Source organism: Pezoporus flaviventris, unplaced genomic scaffold (assembly GCF_033815535.1).
Source record: "Pezoporus flaviventris isolate CSIRO_AGI_PZ_B2104156 unplaced genomic scaffold, CSIRO_AGI_Pfla_v1 ptg000132l, whole genome shotgun sequence".
Lineage (NCBI taxonomy): Eukaryota > Metazoa > Chordata > Aves > Psittaciformes > Psittacidae > Pezoporus > Pezoporus flaviventris.
The window spans coordinates 12,080-31,811 of NW_026892680.1; the positions used below are offsets into that span (position 1 = coordinate 12,080).

The following is a 19,732-nucleotide window of genomic DNA, read 5'->3' on the forward strand; positions in this document are numbered from 1 at the left end:
AAACCATTCCCAAACCCTTCCCGTTCTCCCAGCTTCCCAAGGGCTTTCCCACCTCGGGAACGCCGGGATAAGAGCGGCTCCCATTCCCTGTGGCCATGAAGCGCCGGATCCGCGCTGGAATTCCTCCCTTCCCACCGGGAATGGGGCGATTCCCTCATTTATCCCGGGAATTCCCTCCCGATCCCATTGTTCCCCCCCACCCCCCCCATTCCCAAGCCGATCCCAAAGGGAGGGGGGGGGGGGGGGGGAATTCCCTGCTTACCGCGCTCCGAGGATACGGGGCTGTAGGGATCGGGAATGGCGGAGCCGGGATCCATGCGGGGGGGGGGGGGGGTTGCGGAGCATCCGGATCCACCGGGATCCACCGGGATCCATCGGGAGCGTCCCGGGATCCCGGCCGCTTCCCGGCGCCACAGCGCCACCTAGCGGCGGGCGGGCCCGCGGCGCCTCCCGGAGCGCGGGGAAGGGGACGCGGAGGGGGAGCGGAGGCCGGGGGGGAGCGGGGGGAGGCGGCGGGAGGCGCTGCTGGGGGCCGAGGCTTCGGGGCCTGCTCCGGTTCCTCCCCCTTAGGTGTCAATGGGGAGCGGGGCTAAACCCACCCCCCCCAGAGGGAAAAGTGCTTCCCCACGGGGGGGTTTCCCATGGAATTCCTCACTTTTGGAATGCCGTCAGCAAGGATACGGGGTTCCGGCTTGGGTGGGATGGGGAACGGGAGGAAAAAGGGGGGGGGGGGGTTGGCGGCAGCATTCCCAAGTTTTCCATCCCATGGCCGTGGGGGGCAGGGGGGGATAATTCCCATGGATATACAGAATTCCCATTGGCAACGCCCATTTCCGCTTAAACCCCCCCAAAATAAAGGAAAAAAAAAGAGGGAGACCAGCCCCGAAATTCCGTGTTTTCCCTGGATTTGGGAATGTCGAACTCGTGGAAGGGGGTTGGAAACCCACCCGGCACAGGGCTGCCGGCCCCTATCCCACGCAACGGCGCATCCCGAATGGAAGCCGCGATCCCAGTTCCGGGAATACCGCCCCCCCCCCCCCCCCCCCTTCCTTTTCCCCCTTGGCAAAAGGCATGGAATTTTATTTACAAGGGCACAGCGGGAGAATTCCGGGAAAAGTGGGAATTCCCAGGGTGGGGGGGTGGGGGGGGAGGGGAGGGGGGAACCAAAAAAGCCGGGAATTCTCTTTGGGAATGGCGGTCGGCGCTCCTCCGGGAATGGCGGTCGGGAATGGGGCTCAGTGGCTCTCCCCCTTCTTGCCCACTACCTGAGGAGAGAAGAAAGGAGAAGGCGGGCTCGGCGGCAGGCTCTTCCCGCGGCATTCCCGACGGGAACGGCAGCAGCCGGAGGGAGGCGGCGTTCCGAGGGGCTGGAAAAGCGGGAAGTGTGAGCGGCTCGCCGTGCTTCGGGATGGAAGGGATGCTGCCGCCAGAGGGAAAAGCCTTGGGAAGCCCATTCCCAGCTCCTGGAGCAGGACTGGACCCGCTTCCAAGGCCACGCAAAGGCAAAGGGATGGCGGCGAGCCGAAGCGGATCCATCCCATAATGCCGCCTTGGGATGGGGCTGATTCCAAAGGGATGCTCCCAAAATCCCATCCATCGCTTCCCAAAATCCCACTGAATGATTCCCAAAATCCCACCAATCACATCCCAAAATCCCATCGATCGCTTCCCAAAACCCCATCGAACGCATCCCAAAATCCCATCCATTGCTTCCCAAAACCCCATCCATCGCTTCCCAAAATCCCACTGAATGATTCCCAAAATCCCATCCATCAAATCCCAAAATCCCATCCATCGCTTCCCAAAATCCCATCGATCGCTTCCCAAAACCCCATCCATCGCTTCCCAAAACCCCATCGATCGCATCCCAAAATCCCATCCATTGCTTCCCAAAACCCCATCCATCTCTTCCCAAAACCCCATCCATCTCTTCCCAAAACCCCATCCATCGCATCCCAAAAACCCTCCGATCTCTTCCCAAAACCCCATCCATCTCTTCCCAAAATCCCATCGATCTCTTCCCAAAACCCCATCCATCTCTTCCCAAAACCCCATCCATCGCATCCCAAAACCCCTCCGATCTCTTCCCAAAACCCCATCCATCTCTTCCCAAAATCCCATCCATCTCTTCCCAAAACCCCATCCATCTCTTCGCAAAACCCCATCCATCGCATCCCAAAACCCCATCGATCTCTTCCCAAAACCCCATCCATCGCTTCCCAAAACCCCATCCATCGCATCCCAAAACCCCATCCATCGCATCCCAAAACCCCATCCATCTCTTCCCAAAACCCCACCGATCTCTTCCCAAAACCCCATCCATCGCATCCCAAAACCCCATCGATCTCTTCCCAAAACCCCATCCATCGCATCCCAAAACCCCATCCATCGCATCCCAAAACCCCATCCATTGCATCCCAAAATCCCATCCATCGCATCCCAAAATCCCATCCATCTCTTCCCAAAACCCCATCCATCGCATCCCAAAACCCCATCCATCTCTTCCCAAAACCCCACCGATCTCTTCCCAAAACCCCATCCATCTCTTCCCAAAACCCCACCGATCTCTTCCCAAAACCCCATCCATCGCATCCCAAAACCCCATCCATCTCTTCCCAAAACCCCACCGATCTCTTCCCAAAATCCCATCCATCTCTTCCCAAAACCCCATCGATCTCTTCCCAAAACCCCATCCATCGCATCCCAAAACCCCATCCATCGCATCCCAAAACCCCACCGATCTCTTCCCAAAACCCCACCGATCTCTTCCCAAAACCCCATCCATCGCATCCCAAAACCCCATCCATCTCTTCCCAAAACCACACCGATCTCTTCCCAAAATCCCATCCATCTCTTCCCAAAACCCCATCCATCGCATCCCAAAACCCCATCCATCGCATCCCAAAACCCCTCCGATCTCTTCCCAAAACCCCATCCATCGCATCCCAAAACCCCTCCGATCTCTTCCCAAAACCCCATCCATCTCTTCCCAAAACCCCATCGATCTCTTCCCAAAACCCCTCCGATCTCTTCCCAAAACCCCATCCATCTCTTCCCAAAACCCCATCCATCTCTTCCCAAAACCCCATCCATCGCATCCCAAAATCCCATCCATCTCTTCCCAAAACCCCATCCATCGCATCCCAAAACCCCATCCATCGCATCCCAAAACCCCATCCATCTCTTCCCAAAACCCCATCCATCTCTTCCCAAAACCCCTCCGATCTCTTCCCAAAACCCCACCGATCTCTTCCCAAAACCCCATCCATCTCTTCCCAAAACCCCATCCATCTCTTCCCAAAAACCCCTCCGATCTCTTCCCAAAACCCCTCCGATCTCTTCCCAAAACCCCATCCATCACATCCCAAAACCCCACCGATCTCTTCCCAAAACCCCATCCATCTCTTCCCAAAACCCCATCCATCGCATCCCAAAACCCCTCCAATCTCTTCCCAAAACCCCACCGATCTCTTCCCAAAACCCCATCCATCTCTTCCCAAAACCCCATCCATCTCTTCCCAAAACCCCTCCGATCTCTTCCCAAAACCCCACCGATCTCTTCCCAAAACCCCATCCATCGCATCCCAAAACCCCATCGATCTCTTCCCAAAACCCCACCGATCTCTTCCCAAAATCCCATCCATCTCTTCCCAAAACCCCATCCATCGCATCCCAAAACCCCATCCATCGCATCCCAAAACCCCACCGATCTCTTCCCAAAACCCCACCGATCTCTTCCCAAAACCCCACCGATGTCTTCCCAAAACCCCATCCATCGCATCCCAAAACCCCATCCATCTCTTCCCAAAACCCCACCGATCTCTTCCCAAAATCCCATCCATCTCTTCCCAAAACCCCATCCATCGCATCCCAAAACCCCATCCATCGCATCCCAAAACCCCTCCGATCTCTTCCCAAAACCCCATCCATCGCATCCCAAAACCCCTCCGATCTCTTCCCAAAACCCCATCCATCTCTTCCCAAAACCCCATCGATCTCTTCCCAAAACCCCATCCATCTCTTCCCAAAACCCCATCCATCTCTTCCCAAAACCCCATCCATCTCTTCCCAAAACCCCATCGATCTCTTCCCAAAACCCCATCCATCGCATCCCAAAACCCCATCCATCGCATCCCAAAACCCCTCCGATCTCTTCCCAAAACCCCACCGATCTCTTCCCAAAACCCCATCCATCTCTTCCCAAAACCCCATCCATCGCATCCCAAAACCCCATCGATCTCTTCCCAAAACCCCACCGATCTCTTCCCAAAATCCCATCCATCTCTTCCCAAAACCCCATCCATCGCATCCCAAAACCCCATCCATCGCATCCCAAAACCCCACCGATCTCTTCCCAAAACCCCACCGATCTCTTCCCAAAACCCCACCGATCTCTTCCCAAAACCCCATCCATCGCATCCCAAAACCCCTCCGATCTCTTCCCAAAACCCCATCCATCTCTTCCCAAAACCCCTCCGATCTCTTCCCAAAACCCCATCCATCTCTTCCCAAAACCCCATCCATCGCATCCCAAAACCCCTCCGATCTCTTCCCAAAACCCCATCCATCTCTTCCCAAAACCCCATCCATTTCTTCCCAAAACCCCTCCGATCTCTTCCCAAAACCCCATCGATCTCTTCCCAAAACCCCATCCATCTCTTCCCAAAACCCCATTGATCTCTTCCCAAAACCCCATCCATCTCTTCCCAAAACCCCACCGATCTCTTCCCAAAACCCCTCCGATCTCTTCCCAAAACCCCATCCATCGCATCCCAAAACCCCATTGATCTCTTCCCAAAACCCCATCCATCTCTTCCCAAAACCCCATCCATCGCATCCCAAAACCCCATCCATCGCATCCCAAAACCCCACTGATCTCTTCCCAAAACCCCATCCATCGCATCCCAAAACCCCACCGATCTCTTCCCAAAACCCCATCCATCTCTTCCCAAAACCCCATCCATCGCATCCCAAAACCCCATCCATGTCTTCCCAAAACCCCATCCATCGCATCCCAAAACCCCATCCATCGCATCCCAAAACCCCATCCATCGCATCCCAAAACCCCATCCATCTCTTCCCAAAACCCCATCCATCGCATCCCAAAACCCCTCCGATCTCTTCCCAAAACCCCTCCGATCTCTTCCCAAAACCCCATCCATCTCTTCCCAAAACCCCTCCGATCTCTTCCCAAAACCCCATCCATCGCATCCCAAAACCCCATCCATCTCTTCCCAAAACCCCATCCATCTCTTCCCAAAACCCCATCCATCTCTTCCCAAAACCCCATCCATCGCATCCCAAAACCCCATCGATCGCATCCCAAAACCCCATCCATCTCTTCCCAAAACCCCATCGATCTCTTCCCAAAACCCCATCGATCTCTTCCCAAAACCCCTCCGATCTCTTCCCAAAACCCCATCCATCTCTTCCCAAAACCCCATCCATCGCATCCCAAAACCCCATCCATTGCATCCCAAAACCCCATCCATCGCATCCCAAAACCCCTCCGATCTCTTCCCAAAACCCCATCGATCTCTTCCCAAAACCCCATCCATCGCATCCCAAAACCCCATCCATCTCTTCCCAAAACCCCTCCGATCTCTTCCCAAAACCCCATCCATCTCTTCCCAAAACCTCATCCATCGCATCCCAAAACCCCATCAATCTCTTCCCAAAACCCCATCCATCGCATCCCAAAACCCCATCCATCGCATCCCAAAACCCCTCCGATCTCTTCCCAAAACCCCTCCGATCTCTTCCCTCTTCCATCCCCTTCGGCGCCCGCCCGGCCGGCGCTGAACGCGGGGGGTGTCGGCGCGTCCGAGCGTTCCCAACGTTGGGAAAAGCCGGGAATGGGATCGGGATGGGGACTCACGCGCTTGAAGTCGTTCATGTTGGTGGCCTGCACGGGCGTGCCGATGAAGGTGAAGTAGGTGACGCGGGTCGTGGCCTCGGCGCCGTGGTTGGACTGCACAAAGAGCTGCGGGGAGGGGGGGAAGAGAAGAGAGGGATCGGCATTCCGGGGGGAAGGAATGACGGAGGAGAGCGGCATGCCAGGTTTATGGAATCCTGGGATAGCATTCCAGCTTTATGGAATCATAGGATAACATTCCAGGTTTATGGAATCGTGGAAGAGATCAGCGTTCCGGGGGGAAGGAATGATGGAAGAGAGCGGCATGCCAGGTTTATGGAATCCTGGGATAGCATTCCAGGTTTATGGAATCCTGGGATAGCATTGCAGGTTTATGGAATCATGGAAGAGAAGGGCATTACAGGTTTATGGAATCGTGGAAGAGAGCAGCATTCCAGGTTTATGGAATCCTGGGATAGCATTGCAGGTTTATGGAATCATGGAAGAGAAGGGCATTACAGGTTTATGGAATCGTGGAAGAGAGCAGCATTCCAGGTTTATGGAATCCTGGGATAGCATTCCAGGTTTATGGAATCATAGGATAACATTCCATGTTTATGGAATCATGGAAGAGATCAGCGTTCCGGGGGGAAGGAATGATGGAAGAGAGCGGCATGCCAGGTTTATGGAATCCCGGGATAGCATTCCAGGTTTATGGAATCCTGGGATAGCATTGCAGGTTTATGGAATCGTGGAAGAGAAGGGCATTACAGGTTTATGGAATCGTGGAAGAGAGCAGCATTCCGGGGGGAAGGAATGATGGAAGAAAGCGGCATGCCAGGTTTATGGAATCCTGGGATAGCATTCCAGCTTTATGGAATCATAGGATAACATTCCATGTTTATGGAATCGTGGAAGAGATCAGCGTTCCGGGGGGAAGGAATGATGGAAGAGAGCGGCATGCCAGGTTTATGGAATCCTGGGATAGCATTCCAGGTTTATGGAATCCTGGGATAGCATTCCAGGTTTATGGAATCATAGGATAACATTCCATGTTTATGGAATCGTGGAAGAGATCAGCGTTCCGGGGGGAAGGAATGATGGAAGAGAGCGGCATGCCAGGCTTATGGAATCCTGGGATAGCATTCCAGGTTTATGGAATCCTGGGAGAGCATTGCAGGTTTATGGAATCGTGGAAGAGAAGGGCATTCCAGGTTTATGGAATCGTGGAAGAGAGCAGCATTCCAGGTTTATGGAATCCTGGGATAGCATTCCAGGTTTTTGGAATCCTGGGATAGCATTCCATGTTTATGGAATCATGGGATAGCATTCCATGTTTAAAGAATGACGCAATAGATCAGCATTCCGCACGGAAGAAATCATGGAACAGATCAGCATTCCATGTTTAAGGAATCAGGGGATAGCATTCCATGTTTAAGGAATGATGGAACAGATCAGCATTCCATATTTAAGGAATCACGGGATAGCATTCCATATTTAAGGAATGACGGAATAGATCAGCATTCCATATTTATGGAATCATGGGACAGCATTCCGCATTTAAGGAATCATGGAAGAGATGAGCATTCCATATTTATGGAATCATAGAATAGCATTCCACGTTTAAGGAATGACGGAACAGCTCAGCATTCCATCTTTCTGGAATCACGGGATAGCATTCCACGTTTAAGGAACGACGGAACAGCTCAGCATTCCACGTTTCTGGAATCACAGGATAGCATTCCACGTTTAAGGAATAACGGAACAGCTCAGCATTCCATCTTTCTGGAATCACGGGATAGCATTCCACGTTTAAGGAATGACGGAATAGATCAGCATTCCATATTTATGGAATCATGGGACAGCATTCCGCATTTAACGAATCATGGAAGAGATGAGCATTCCATGTTTAAGGAATCATGGCATAGCATTCCACGTTTAAGGAACGACGGAACAGCTCAGCATTCCACGTTTCTGGAATCACAGGATAGCATTCCACGTTTAAGGAATGACGGAACAGCTCAGCATTCCATGTTTCTGGAATCACGGGATAGCATTCCACGTTTAAGGAATGACGGAACAGCTCAGCATTCCATGTTTCGGGAATCACAGGATAGCATTCCATGTTTAAGGAATGACAGAACAGCTCAGCATTCCATGTTTCTGGAATCACGGGATAGCATTCCACGTTTAAGGAATGACGGAATAGATCAGCATTCCATCTTTCTGGAATCATGGTACAGCATTCTGCATTTAAGGAATCATGGAAGAGATGAGCATTCCATGTTTAAGGAATCATGGAATAGCATCCCACGTTTAAGGAATGACGAAAGAGATCAGCATTCCATGTTTATGGAATCATGGAATAGCATTCCACGTTTAAGGAATGACGGAACAGCTCAGCATTCCACGTTTCTGGAATCACGGGATAGCATTCCATGTTTAAGGAATGACGGAACAGCTCAGCATTCCACGTTTAAGGAACGCTGGAACAGCTCAGCATTCCACGTTTCTGGAATCATGGAATAGCATTCCACACTTAAGGAACGACGGAACAGCTCAGCATTCCGCGCAGACGCAACGAGGGCCGCGACGCTCCCTTCTCCCTCCCAAGCTGCCACGGAGAGCAGGCCACGGCAGGGCGGCGGCATTCCCGAGGCCGGGAATGGCGGGCAGGGGCACTCACGGTGACGCTGTTGACGTTCTGGAACTTGACGTAGCGCAGCGGGATGCTCCCGGCCTCGCGGATGTCCTCGGGGCTCAGCTCCAGCGCCTGCGTGGGTTCGCTCCGCTCCGCTTCCGCAAAGTCCATGGAGCGCGGCAGGTTGATGAAGAGCTTCACGGATTTGGGGCCTTGGCCTGGGATGGGATGGGATGGGATAACGGGAACGGAGCCGTGCTCCCAAGGGAATGACCCCAACCCCTAACACACAAAGCCAACCCCGAAGCACTGACCCCAACCCTAAACCCTAACCCTAAGCCCGAAACCCGAACCTCAAGCCATAACCCCTAACGCTAACATCGAACCTTAACCCATAACCATACACCCTACCACCAACCCCAAACCCTAACCCACAGCCTAACCCCCAACCCTAACCCCCAAACCGAACGGCAACGCCAACCCCAAGCCGTTAACCCTAACCCAACCCCTAACCCTTAAACCCAAACTCTAACCCTAACCACAACCCTAACCCCAAGCCATAACCCCCAACCCTAACACCTAACTTTAACCCATAACCCCAACCCTAACCCCAACCCTAACCCCAACTCTAACACCAACCCCAACCCTAACACCAACCCCAAACCCTAACACCTAAACCCTAACCCTAACCCCAAAATTAACCCCTAACCCTAAACTCTAACCACTACCCTAATCCCTAACACCTAACCCTAACCCCTAACCCCAACCCTAACCCCAAGCCATAACCCCAAGCCATAACCCCTAACCCTAACACCTAACCATAAACCATAACCGTAACCCAGAACACCACCCCCTAAACCCCAACCCTAACCCCTAAAACCTACCCCTAACCCCAAACTCTAACCCTAACCCCAAACCATAACCCCCAACCCTAACACCTAACTTTAACCCATAACCCCAACCCTAACCCCAACCCCAAGCCCTAACCCGAGCCCCAACCCTAACACCTAAACCCTAACCACTAACCCCAAAATTAACCCCTAACCCTCAACCCTAACCCTAAGCCATAAACCCTAACCCTAGCCTTAACCCCAACCCTAACCCCAAACCCCCAACCCTAACTGCAACGGCAAACCCAAGCCGTAACCCCCAACCCCTAACCTAAACCCAACCCCTAACACCTGACCCCAACCATAACCCTAACCCCTAACCCCAACACTGACCCCAAACCCAAACCCTAACCCCAACCCTAAACCCCCAACCCCTAACCCCAACACTAACCCAAGCCGTAACCCATTACCCCAACACCTCACTTTAACCCATAACCACACCCCCTAACCAAACCCCCTAAACCCAAACCCACCCCTAAACCCCTAACCCCAACCCTAACCACACACCCTAATGCAACCCCAAACCCCAACCCCACCCGCTAACACCAACACCTAAACCCTAACCACTAACCCCAACACCTACCCCAAACCCCAACCCTAACTCTAACCTAAACCCTAACCCAAACCCTAGCCCCTAACCATAACCCTCAACCCTAACCCCTATTCCTAACCCCTAACCCAAACGCTAACCCCTAACCCCAACCCTAACTCTAACCTAAACCCTAACCCAAACCCTAGCCCCAACCATAACCCTCAACCCTAACCCCTATTACTAACCCCTAACCCAAACCCTAACCCCTAACCCCTAACGCCAACCCTAACTCTAACCCGAACCCTAACCCAACCCCTAACCCCTAACCCAAACTCTAACCCATAACCCCTAACCCCTAACCCAACCCTTAACCCCAACCCCTAACACCAACCCTAACCCCAACCCCTAACCCCTAACCCCAACCCCTAATCCCAACCCCTAACCCTAACCCTAACCCCAACCCCTAACCCCTAACCCCTAATCCCAACCCCTAACCCTAACCCTAACCCCAACCCCTAACCCCAACCCCTAACCCCAACCCCAACCCTATCCCCTAACCCAACCCCTAACCCCAACCCCTAACCCCTAACCCCAACCCTAACCCTAACCCCTAACCCCAAGCCCAACCCTCACCCCTATCCCAAGGGATTCTCCCATTGGGAATTGCCGCCCGCTCACCGTTATCCGGCCCTTGGAATTTCATGGAGTACAGCTTGACGGGCTGGCTGAAGGCCACGGTCATGAGGAGCTGGGGGGGAGAGGAGGAAAGGCTCCTGAATCCAGCGGCATTCCAGAGGGATACGCGCCGGGAGCCAGGGGACAAACCCTTGGAAGCACCCGGAGGCCCAATGGACAAGGGAAGCACGCGGCATTCCCAACGCGCTCCTTCTCCCTATGGAAGCGCGCGGCATTCCCAACGCGCTCCTTTCCCTATGGAAGCACTCGGCATTCCCAACGCGCTCCTTTTCCCTATGGAAGCGCGCGGCATTCCCAACGCGCTCCTTTCCCATTGGGAATCATACAGCACTCCCAACACGCTCCATTCCCTATGGAAGCCATCAGCATTCCCAACGCACTCCGTTCCCTATGGAACCACGCGGCATTCCCAGCACGCTCCTTTCCCATTGGGAATCATACAGCACTCCCAACGCGCTCCATTCCCTATGGAAGCCATCAGAATTCCCAGCGCGCTCCTTTCCCATTAGGAATCATGCGGCATTCCCAACGTGCTCCTTTCCCATTGGGAAGCACGCGGCATTCCCATTGGGAATCACGTGGCACTCCGAACACGCTCCGTTCCCTACGGAAGCCGTCGGCATTCCCAACACACTCCGTTCCCTATGGGAGCCATCGGCATTCCCAACGCGCTCCGTTCCCTATGGAACCACGTGGCATTCCCAACGCACTCCTTTCCCATTGGGAATCATGCGGCATTCCCAGCGTGCTCCTTTCCCATTGAGAAGCACGCAGCATTCCCATTGGGAATCACATGGCACTCCCAACACGCTCCGTTCCCTATGGAAGCCATCGGCACTCCCAACACGCTTCGTTCCCTACGGAAGCCATCGGCATTCCCAATGTGCTCCATTCCCTATGGAAGCCATGGGCATTCCCAACGTGCTCCTTTCCCATGGGGAACCACGCGGTATTCCCAACGCGCTCCTTTCCCATTGAGAATCACGCGGCACTCCCAACACACTCCGTTCCCTATGGAAGCCATCGGCACTCCCAACGCGCTCCGTTCCCTATGGGAGCCATCGGCATTCCCAATGCGCTCCGTTCCCTATGGAACCACGCGGCATTCCCAACGCACTCCTTTCCCATTGGGAATCATGCGGCATTCCCAGCGTGCTCCTTTCCCATTGAGAAGCACGCGGCATTCCCATTGGGAATCACGTGGCACTCCCAACACGCTCCATTCCCTATGGAAGCCATCGGCACTCCCAATGCGCTCCATTCCATACGGAAGCCATCGGCACTCCCAACGCGCTCCGTTCCCTATGGAAGCCATCGGCATTCCCAACGTGCTCCTTTCCCATTGGGAATCATACAGCACTCCCAACATGCTCCATTCCCTATGGAAGCCATCGGCATTCCCAATGCGCTCCGTTCCCTATGGAACCACGCGGCATTCCCAGCGCGCTCCTTTCCCATTGGGAATCATGCGGCATTCCCAACGCACTCCTTTCCCATTGAGAAGCACGCTGCATTCCCATTGGGAATCACGTGGCACTCCCAACGCGCTCCATTCCCTATGGAAGCCATCGGCACTCCCAACGCGCTCCGTTCCCTATGGGAGCCATCGGCATTCCCAATGCGCTCCGTTCCCTATGGAACCACGCGGCATTCCCAACGCGCTCCTTTCCCATTGGGAATCATACAGCACTCCCAACATGCTCCATTCCCTATGGAAGCCATCGGCATTCCCAATGCGCTCCGTTCCCTATGGAACCACGCGGCATTCCCAACGCACTCCTTTCCCATTGGGAATCATGCGGCATTCCCAGCATGCTCCTTTCCCATTGGGAAGCACGCTGCATTCCCATTGGGAATCACACGGCACTCCCAACACGCTCCGTTCCCTACGGAAGCCATCGGCACTCCCAATGCGCTCCATTCCATACGGAAGCCATCGGCACTCCCAATGCGCTCCGTTCCCTATGGAAGCCATCGGCATTCCCAACGTGCTCCTTTCCCATTGGGAATCATACAGCACTCCCAACATGCTCCATTCCCTATGGAAGCCATCGGAATTCCCAACGCGCTCCTTTCCCATTGGGAAGCACGCGGCATTCCCAACGTGCTCCTTTCCCATTGGGAACCACGCAGCACTCCCAACACGCTCCGTTCCCTACGGAAGCCATCGGCACTCCCAACGCGCTCCGTTCCCTACGGAAGCCATCGGCACTCCCAACGCGCTCCGTTCCCTACGGAAGCCATCGGCATTCCCAACACGCTCCGTTCCCTATGGAAGCCATCAGCATTCCCAACGCGCTCCGTTCCCTACGGAAGCCGTCAGCATTCCCAACGCGCTCCGTTCCCTACGGAAGCCGCCGGCATTCCCAACGCGCTCCGTTCCCTACGGAAGCCATCGGCACTCCCAACACGCTCCGTTCCCTACGGAAGCCGCCGGCATTCCCAACGCGCTCCGTTCCCTATGGAAGCCATCGGCACTCCCAACGCGCTCCGTTCCCTACGGAAGCCATCGGCATTCCCAACACGCTCCGTTCCCGATGGAAGCCATCAGCACTCCCAACACGCTCCGTTCCCTACGGAAGCCATCGGCACTCCCAACGCGCTCCGTTCCCTACGGAAGCCGTCAGCATTCCCAACGCGCTCCGTTCCCTACGGAAGCCGCCGGCATTCCCAACGCGCTCCGTTCCGTACGGAAGCCATCGGCATTCCCAACGCGCTCCGTTCCCTACGGAAGCCATCGGCACTCCCAACGCGCTCCATTCCATACGGAAGCCGTCAGCATTCCCAACGCGCTCCGTTCCCTACGGAAGCCGTCAGCATTCCCAACGCGCTCCGTTCCCTACGGAAGCCGCCGGCATTCCCAACGCCATTCCCGGACCTGCTCGTCGCAGTCGGATTCCAGGTAGGAAGCGTCCTTCCGGAGGCAGTTCTCGAAGCCGTGCTCGTCGCTCTCGTTGAGGCACTCGCAGCCCGCTCGGTTCACGAAGGGCAGCAAATCCATCTGGGAAAGGGGGCGGGAAGCGGGAATGGCAGGGATACAGGGCGCCAGCGGGATGGGAATTGCATGGGGGGGGGGGGCATTGAATCCCAGGAGTGCTTTGGGTGGGAGGGAAGGGATGGTCCCTGCATCCCATTGGGAATGGTCCCTGCATCCCATTGGGAATGGTCCCTGCGTCCCATTGGGAATGGTCCCTCTGTCCCATAGGGAATGGTCTCTGTGTCCTATAGGGAATGATCTCTGTGTCCCATTGGGAATGGTCCCTGCATCCCATTGGGAATGGTCCCTGCGTCCCATTGGGAATGGTCCCTGCGTCCCATTGGGAATGGTCCCTGCGTCCCATTGGGAATGGTCCCTGCATCCCAAAGGGAATGGTCCCTGCGTCCCATTGGGAATGGTCCCTGCATCCCAAAGGGAATGGTCCCTGCATCCCAAAGGGAATGGTCCCTGCATCCCATTGGGAATGGTTCCTGCATCCCATTGGCAATGGTCCCTGCATCCCATTGGGAATGGTCCCTGCATCCCATTGGGAATGGTCCCTGCATCCCAAAGGGAATGGTCCCTGCGTCCCATTGGGAATGGTCCCTCTGTCCCATAGGGAATGGTCTCTGTGTCCTATAGGGAATGATCTCTGTGTCCCATTGGGAATGGTCCCTGCATCCCAAAGGGAATGGTCCCTGCATCCCATTGGGAATGGTCCCTGCATCCCATTGGGAATGGTCCCTGCGTCCCAAAGGGAATGGTCCCTGCATCCCATTGGGAATGATCTCTGTGTCCCATTGGGAATGGTCCCTGCATCCCAAAGGGAATGGTCCCTGCGTCCCATTGGGAATGGTCCCTGCGTCCCAAAGGGAATGGTCCCTGCGTCCCAAAGGGAATGGTCCCTGCATCCCAAAGGGAATGGTCCCTGCATCCCATTGGGAATGATCCCTCCATCCCATTGGGAATGGTCCCTGCGTCCCAAAGGGAATGGTCCCTGCATCCCATTGGGAATGATCTCTCCATCCCATAGGGAATGATGCCTCCATCCCATACGGAACGCTCCCTCATCCCATACGGAATCACTCCTCCATCCCATAGGGAATCACCCCGCCATCCCATAGGGAATCACCTCTCCATCCTATAGGGAACGCTCCCTCCATCCCATAGGGAATGATGCTTCCATCCCATAGGGAATCACCCCTCCATCCCATAGGGAACGACGCTTCCATCCCATAAGGAATCACCCCTCCACCCCCCCCCTCCCCCATCAGAATTCCTTTGGGAAGCGCCTCCGTACGTATCCCTTGGGAATATCGGCGGCCTCGCCGTTGCCGGCCTCGTTCTCCAGGTGCTGCTTTATCTTCTCCTCCAATCCCATGGGATCGGCTCCCTGGTACTGATCCACGCGGACTTTATTCCGGAAGAACAGGAACGTCGGCGTGGCCGCGATGTTGTTGCTGGCCGCCGTTCCCTAGGGATGAAGGGATCCTTATGGAATTCCGGAGGTGGGGGGGGTGTTTTCCCAGCCTTTTCCCAACGGAATTCCCACCTGGCACTGGTGCACGTCCACCTCCAGGAACGCCGCCTGCGGGTACTTGGTGCTCAGGGAGCTGAAGGCCGGCGCTATCCTGAGGCAGGGCCCGCAGCTGCGGGCGCAAGGCACGGATCCGTCGGGATGATCCCATTGGGAATGATCCCTGCATCCCATTGGGAATGCTCCCTGCGTCCCATGGGATCAGCCCCGTAGGGGATTTGCCACGCTAAGGGGTTCGGAGCTGGACGCAACGGCCCCGTTTGGGGCTGGAAGCGGCCATTCCAAGCGGGAATTCTATGGGGAAGGGGGAAGGGGGGGGTCCTTCCCGTGCTCTTCCAGGCGGGAATGGCGTGGATCCATGGACCAAGGCACGGAACCCAGCCCAGTGGGATCAATGGCGGCAGCCCCTCCGGCTCCGGGCTGCCTCCAAGCCCCATATCCCATATCCCACACCCCATATCCCGTATCATATATCCCATGTCCCATACATCCCATATTCCATACTCCATATCCTGTATCATATATCCCACACCCCATACCTCATACCCCATATCATATATCCCATACCCCATATCCCACACCCCACATCCCATACCCTATATCCTGTATCATATATCCTATATCCCATACCCCATACCCTATATCCCACACCCCATATGCCATACCCCATATCCCATACATCCCATATCCCATATCATATATCCCATATCCCACACCTCATATCCCATACCCTATACCACATATATCCCATATCCCATACCCCACACCCCATACCCTACACCCCATATCCCATACCCCATACATCCCATATCCCATATCATATATTCTATATCACATACCCCATATCCCACACCATATATACCCCATATCCCATACCCCATATCATATATCCCATATCCCATATCCCATATCCTATATCCCATATTCCATACCCCATACCCCGTATCCCATACCCCATACATCCCATATCCCATATCCTGTATCATATATCCCATACCCCATATCATATATCCCACATCCCACACCCCATACCCCACACCCCATACCCCACACCCCATATCCTGTACCCCGTATCCCACACCCCATACCACATATATCCCCATACCCCATACCCCCATATCCTGTATCGGATATCCCATACTCCATATATCCCATACCCCATATTCCATATCCCATATCATATATCCCATATCCCATACCCCATACCCCATATCCCACACCCCATATGCCATACCCCATTCCACATATATCCTATATCCAACATCCCATACCACATATATCCCATATCCCATACCCCATATCCCATATCCTGTATCCCATACTCCATATATCCCATATCCCACACCCCATATGCCATACCCCATTCCACATATATCCCATATCCCACATCCCATACCACATATATCCCATATCCCATACCCCATATCCCATATCCTGTATCCCATACTCCATATATCCCATATCCCACACCCCATATGCCATACCCCATACCACATATATCCCATATCCCACATCCCATACCACATATATCCCATACCACATATCCCATATCTTATATCCCATACTCCATACATCCCATATCCCGTACCCCATATCCCACATCCCATATGCCATACCCCATACCACATATATCCCATATCCAACATCCCATACCACATATATCCCATATCCCATACCCCATATCCCGTATCATATATCCCATACCCCATATCCCACACCCCATATGCCATACCCCATACCACATATATCCCATATCCCACATCCCATACCACATATATCCCATATCCCATACATCCTACATCCCATACCTCATATCCCATATCATATATCCCATATCCCATATCCCACACCCCATATGCCATACCCCATACCCCATATACCCCATATCCCACACCCCATATGCCATACCCCATACCCCATATACCCCATATCCCACATCCCATATGCCATACCCCATACCACATATATCCCATATCCCACATCCCATACCACATATATCCCATATCCCATACCCCATATCCCATATCCTATATCCCATACTCCATATATCCCATATCCTACACCCCGTACCCCATACCCCATATCCCATATCCCGTATCCCACATCCCACCCCCCATATCCCCCCATTCCCGGTTCTATTCCCTCAGGGCCCGCTCCGGGCCCGCTCACCCGCTTGACCACGGCCAAGCGGGAGCCGGCGGCGCCCAGCTCCGGCTGGAACTCGGCGTCGTTGCCGATCACCTTCACCCCCCCCATGGCGCCGGGGCCGCGGGAGGAGGCGGCGGAGGAGGAGGAGGAGGAGGAGGAGGAGGAAGCGGCACCGGCACCGGGACCGGGACCGGCGGCGGAGGGACCCGGCGCGATCTGCAGCGTCACGGCCGGAAGCGGAGCCCCGGCATGCACCGCGCGGCGCAGGCGCCGCTGGCGGCGGTGTCGCCATTTTGGGTGAGGGCAAAAAGGAGCCGGCGGACATTTTAGGTAAGGGCAATGGGGAGGGGGGGTGGCTCTGTCGCCAGTTTGGGTGAGGGCGAAAGGAGCGGCGGACATTTTAGGTAAGGGCAAAAAGGAGAGGAGTTGGCTCTGTCGCCATTTTGGGTGAGGGCAAAAGGAGCCGGCGGACATTTTAGGTAAGGGCAAAAACGGCGGGGGGGGGGGGGGGGGGGAGGTGGGGTTGGCTCTGTCGCCATTTTGGGTGAGGGCGAAAGGAGCCGGCGGACATTTTAGGTAAGGGCAAAAAGGAGAGGAGTTGGCTCTGTCGCCATTTTGGGTGAGGGCAAAAGGAGCCGGCGGACATTTTAGGTAAGGGCAAAAACGGCGGGGGGGGGGGGGGGGGGGAGGTGGGGTTGGCTCTGTCGCCATTTTGGGTGAGGGCGAAAGGAGCCGGCGGACATTTTAGGTAAGGGCAAAAAGGAGAGGAGTTGGCTCTGTCGCCATTTTGGGTGAGGGCAAAGGGAGCCGGCGGACATTTTAGGTAAGGGCAATGGGGAGGGTGGTGGCTCTGTCGCCAGTTTGGGTGAGGGCGAAAGGAGCGGCGGACATTTTAGGTAAGGGCAATGGGGCGGTCGCCATTTTGGGTGAGGGCAAAAAGGAGCCGGCGGACATTTTAGGTAAGGGCAATGGGGAGGGTGGTGGCTCTGTCGCCAGTTTGGGTGAGGGCGAAAGGAGCGGCGGACATTTTAGGTAAGGGCAAAAAGGAGAGGCGTTGGCTCTGTCGCCATTTTGGGTGAGGGCAAAAGGAGCCGGCGGACATTTTAGGTAAGGGCAAAAACGGCGGGGGGAGGGGTGGCTCTGTCGCCATTTTGGGTGAGGGCAAAAGGAAGCGGCGGACATTTTAGGTAAGGGCAATGGGGCGGTCGCCATTTTGGGTGAGGGCAAAGGAAGCGGCGGACATTTTAGGTAAGGGCAAACGGGGGGGGAGAGCTGCCATTTTGGGTGAGGGCTAAAGGAGCTGGCGGACATTTTAGGTAAGGGCAAAAAGGAGAGGGGTTGGCTCTGTGGCCATTTTGAGTGAGGGCAAAAAGAAGCGGCGGCCATTTTAGGTAAGGGCAAAGGGGGGCGGTCGCCGTTTTGAGTGAGGACAAAGGGAAGCGGCGGACATTTTAGGTAAGGGCGGGGGGGAGGAAGGGAGTGGCGCGGTCCCCATTTTGAGTGAGGGCAAAAAGAAGCGGCGGCCATTTTAGGTAAGGGCAAGCGCGGGGCGTACAGGGAGCGTCCGCCATTTTGAGCGAGGGCAGGCGGAGGAGGCGGCGGCCATTTTAGGTGCGGGTAAGAGGGCTGGGGCAGGCGGCGGGGCCCCGGCGGTGCTGGGGGCGGGATGAGCTCCGTGACCGTGCGGGCTCGGACCCGGGAGTGACGGCTTTGGGAGCGCAGGGGACGCAGGCGGCCGGCAGCCGCTGAGGTAAAGCCGTTCCCCTTCGGTTAACCCCGGGTAAAATCCACCTCCTTCGCACCGCCCTACCGCCGGGAAGCGGCTGGGGACGGGAACAGCCCCTTCCAACCCCGGTGCCGCCGTTACCGGAGCGCTCCGGGTCCCCTCCGCTCCTCACGGCGGCCATTGAAACCCGCCAGCGCCTCAGCCCCGCCGCGCCGTTGTCATGGCGACGCCGCCTGCCGTCAGGCAGCACGGCGGAGGTTGGAGGGGGCGGGCTTTACGACAGCGGTGCCGGCATCACGACAGCCGGCGGCGCTTGGCGGCCCCGCGGGCAGGGAGCGCCGGTAACGGGGTTAGGGTTCCCTAACGGGAATGGGGGGGTTTGGATGAACCCTAAAGGGAATGGGGGGGTTGGGTGAGCCCTAAAGGCAATGGGGGGGTTGAATGAACGCTAAAGGGAATGGGGGGGGTTGGGTGAGCCCTAAAGGGAATGGGGGGGCTTGGATGAGGCCTAAAGGGAATGGGGGGGCTTGGATGAGGCCTAAAGGCAATGGGGGGGGCTTGGATGAGGCCTAAAGGGAATGGGGGGGCTTGGATGAGGCCTAAAGGTGAAGGAAGAGCTTCTGCATCCTTTGCCATTCCCATTGGGAAGGGGATGGGAGCTGGGGCCGGCTTTGCAGCGGCCCCATGTCCCTTTGGGGCTCCATTCCCAAAGGCAGGAGCGGCGGGATCCG

At 55.5% G+C, this 19,732-nt stretch overlaps 1 protein-coding gene across 1 annotated transcript; it reads right to left on the reverse strand.

Annotated features, from left to right (window-relative positions):
- Positions 1–1,208: 1,208 nt before the first annotated feature.
- On the reverse strand, positions 1,209–17,383 carry TXNL1 (thioredoxin like 1). The gene is made up of 8 exons (XM_061478852.1): positions 17,297–17,383; positions 15,143–15,313; positions 14,891–15,064; positions 13,492–13,614; positions 10,596–10,665; positions 8,541–8,713; positions 5,879–5,983; positions 1,209–1,265 (listed from the first exon to the last, which is right to left on the reverse strand). Exons 1-8 carry the CDS (start codon positions 17,381–17,383, stop codon positions 1,236–1,238), a joined length of 933 nt encoding a protein of 310 aa, XP_061334836.1. The 3' UTR covers positions 1,209–1,235.
- Between the last annotated feature and the right edge of the window lie 2,349 nt (positions 17,384–19,732).

Bases quoted from the DNA above. Each gene is read 5' to 3' on its own strand.
- TXNL1 (XM_061478852.1), bottom strand. From the start codon at position 17,383: ATGGGGGGGGTGAAGGTGATCGGCAACGACGCCGAGTTCCAGCCGGAG. The intron at 15,314-17,296 runs GTGAGCGGGCCC...CATGGGACGCAG, and splicing joins GCTTGGCCGTGGTCAAGCGG to GGAGCATTCCCAATGGGATG. The intron at 13,615-14,890 runs GTACGGAGGCGC...CCCCTTTCCCAG, and splicing joins CCGATATTCCCAAGGGATAC to ATGGATTTGCTGCCCTTCGT.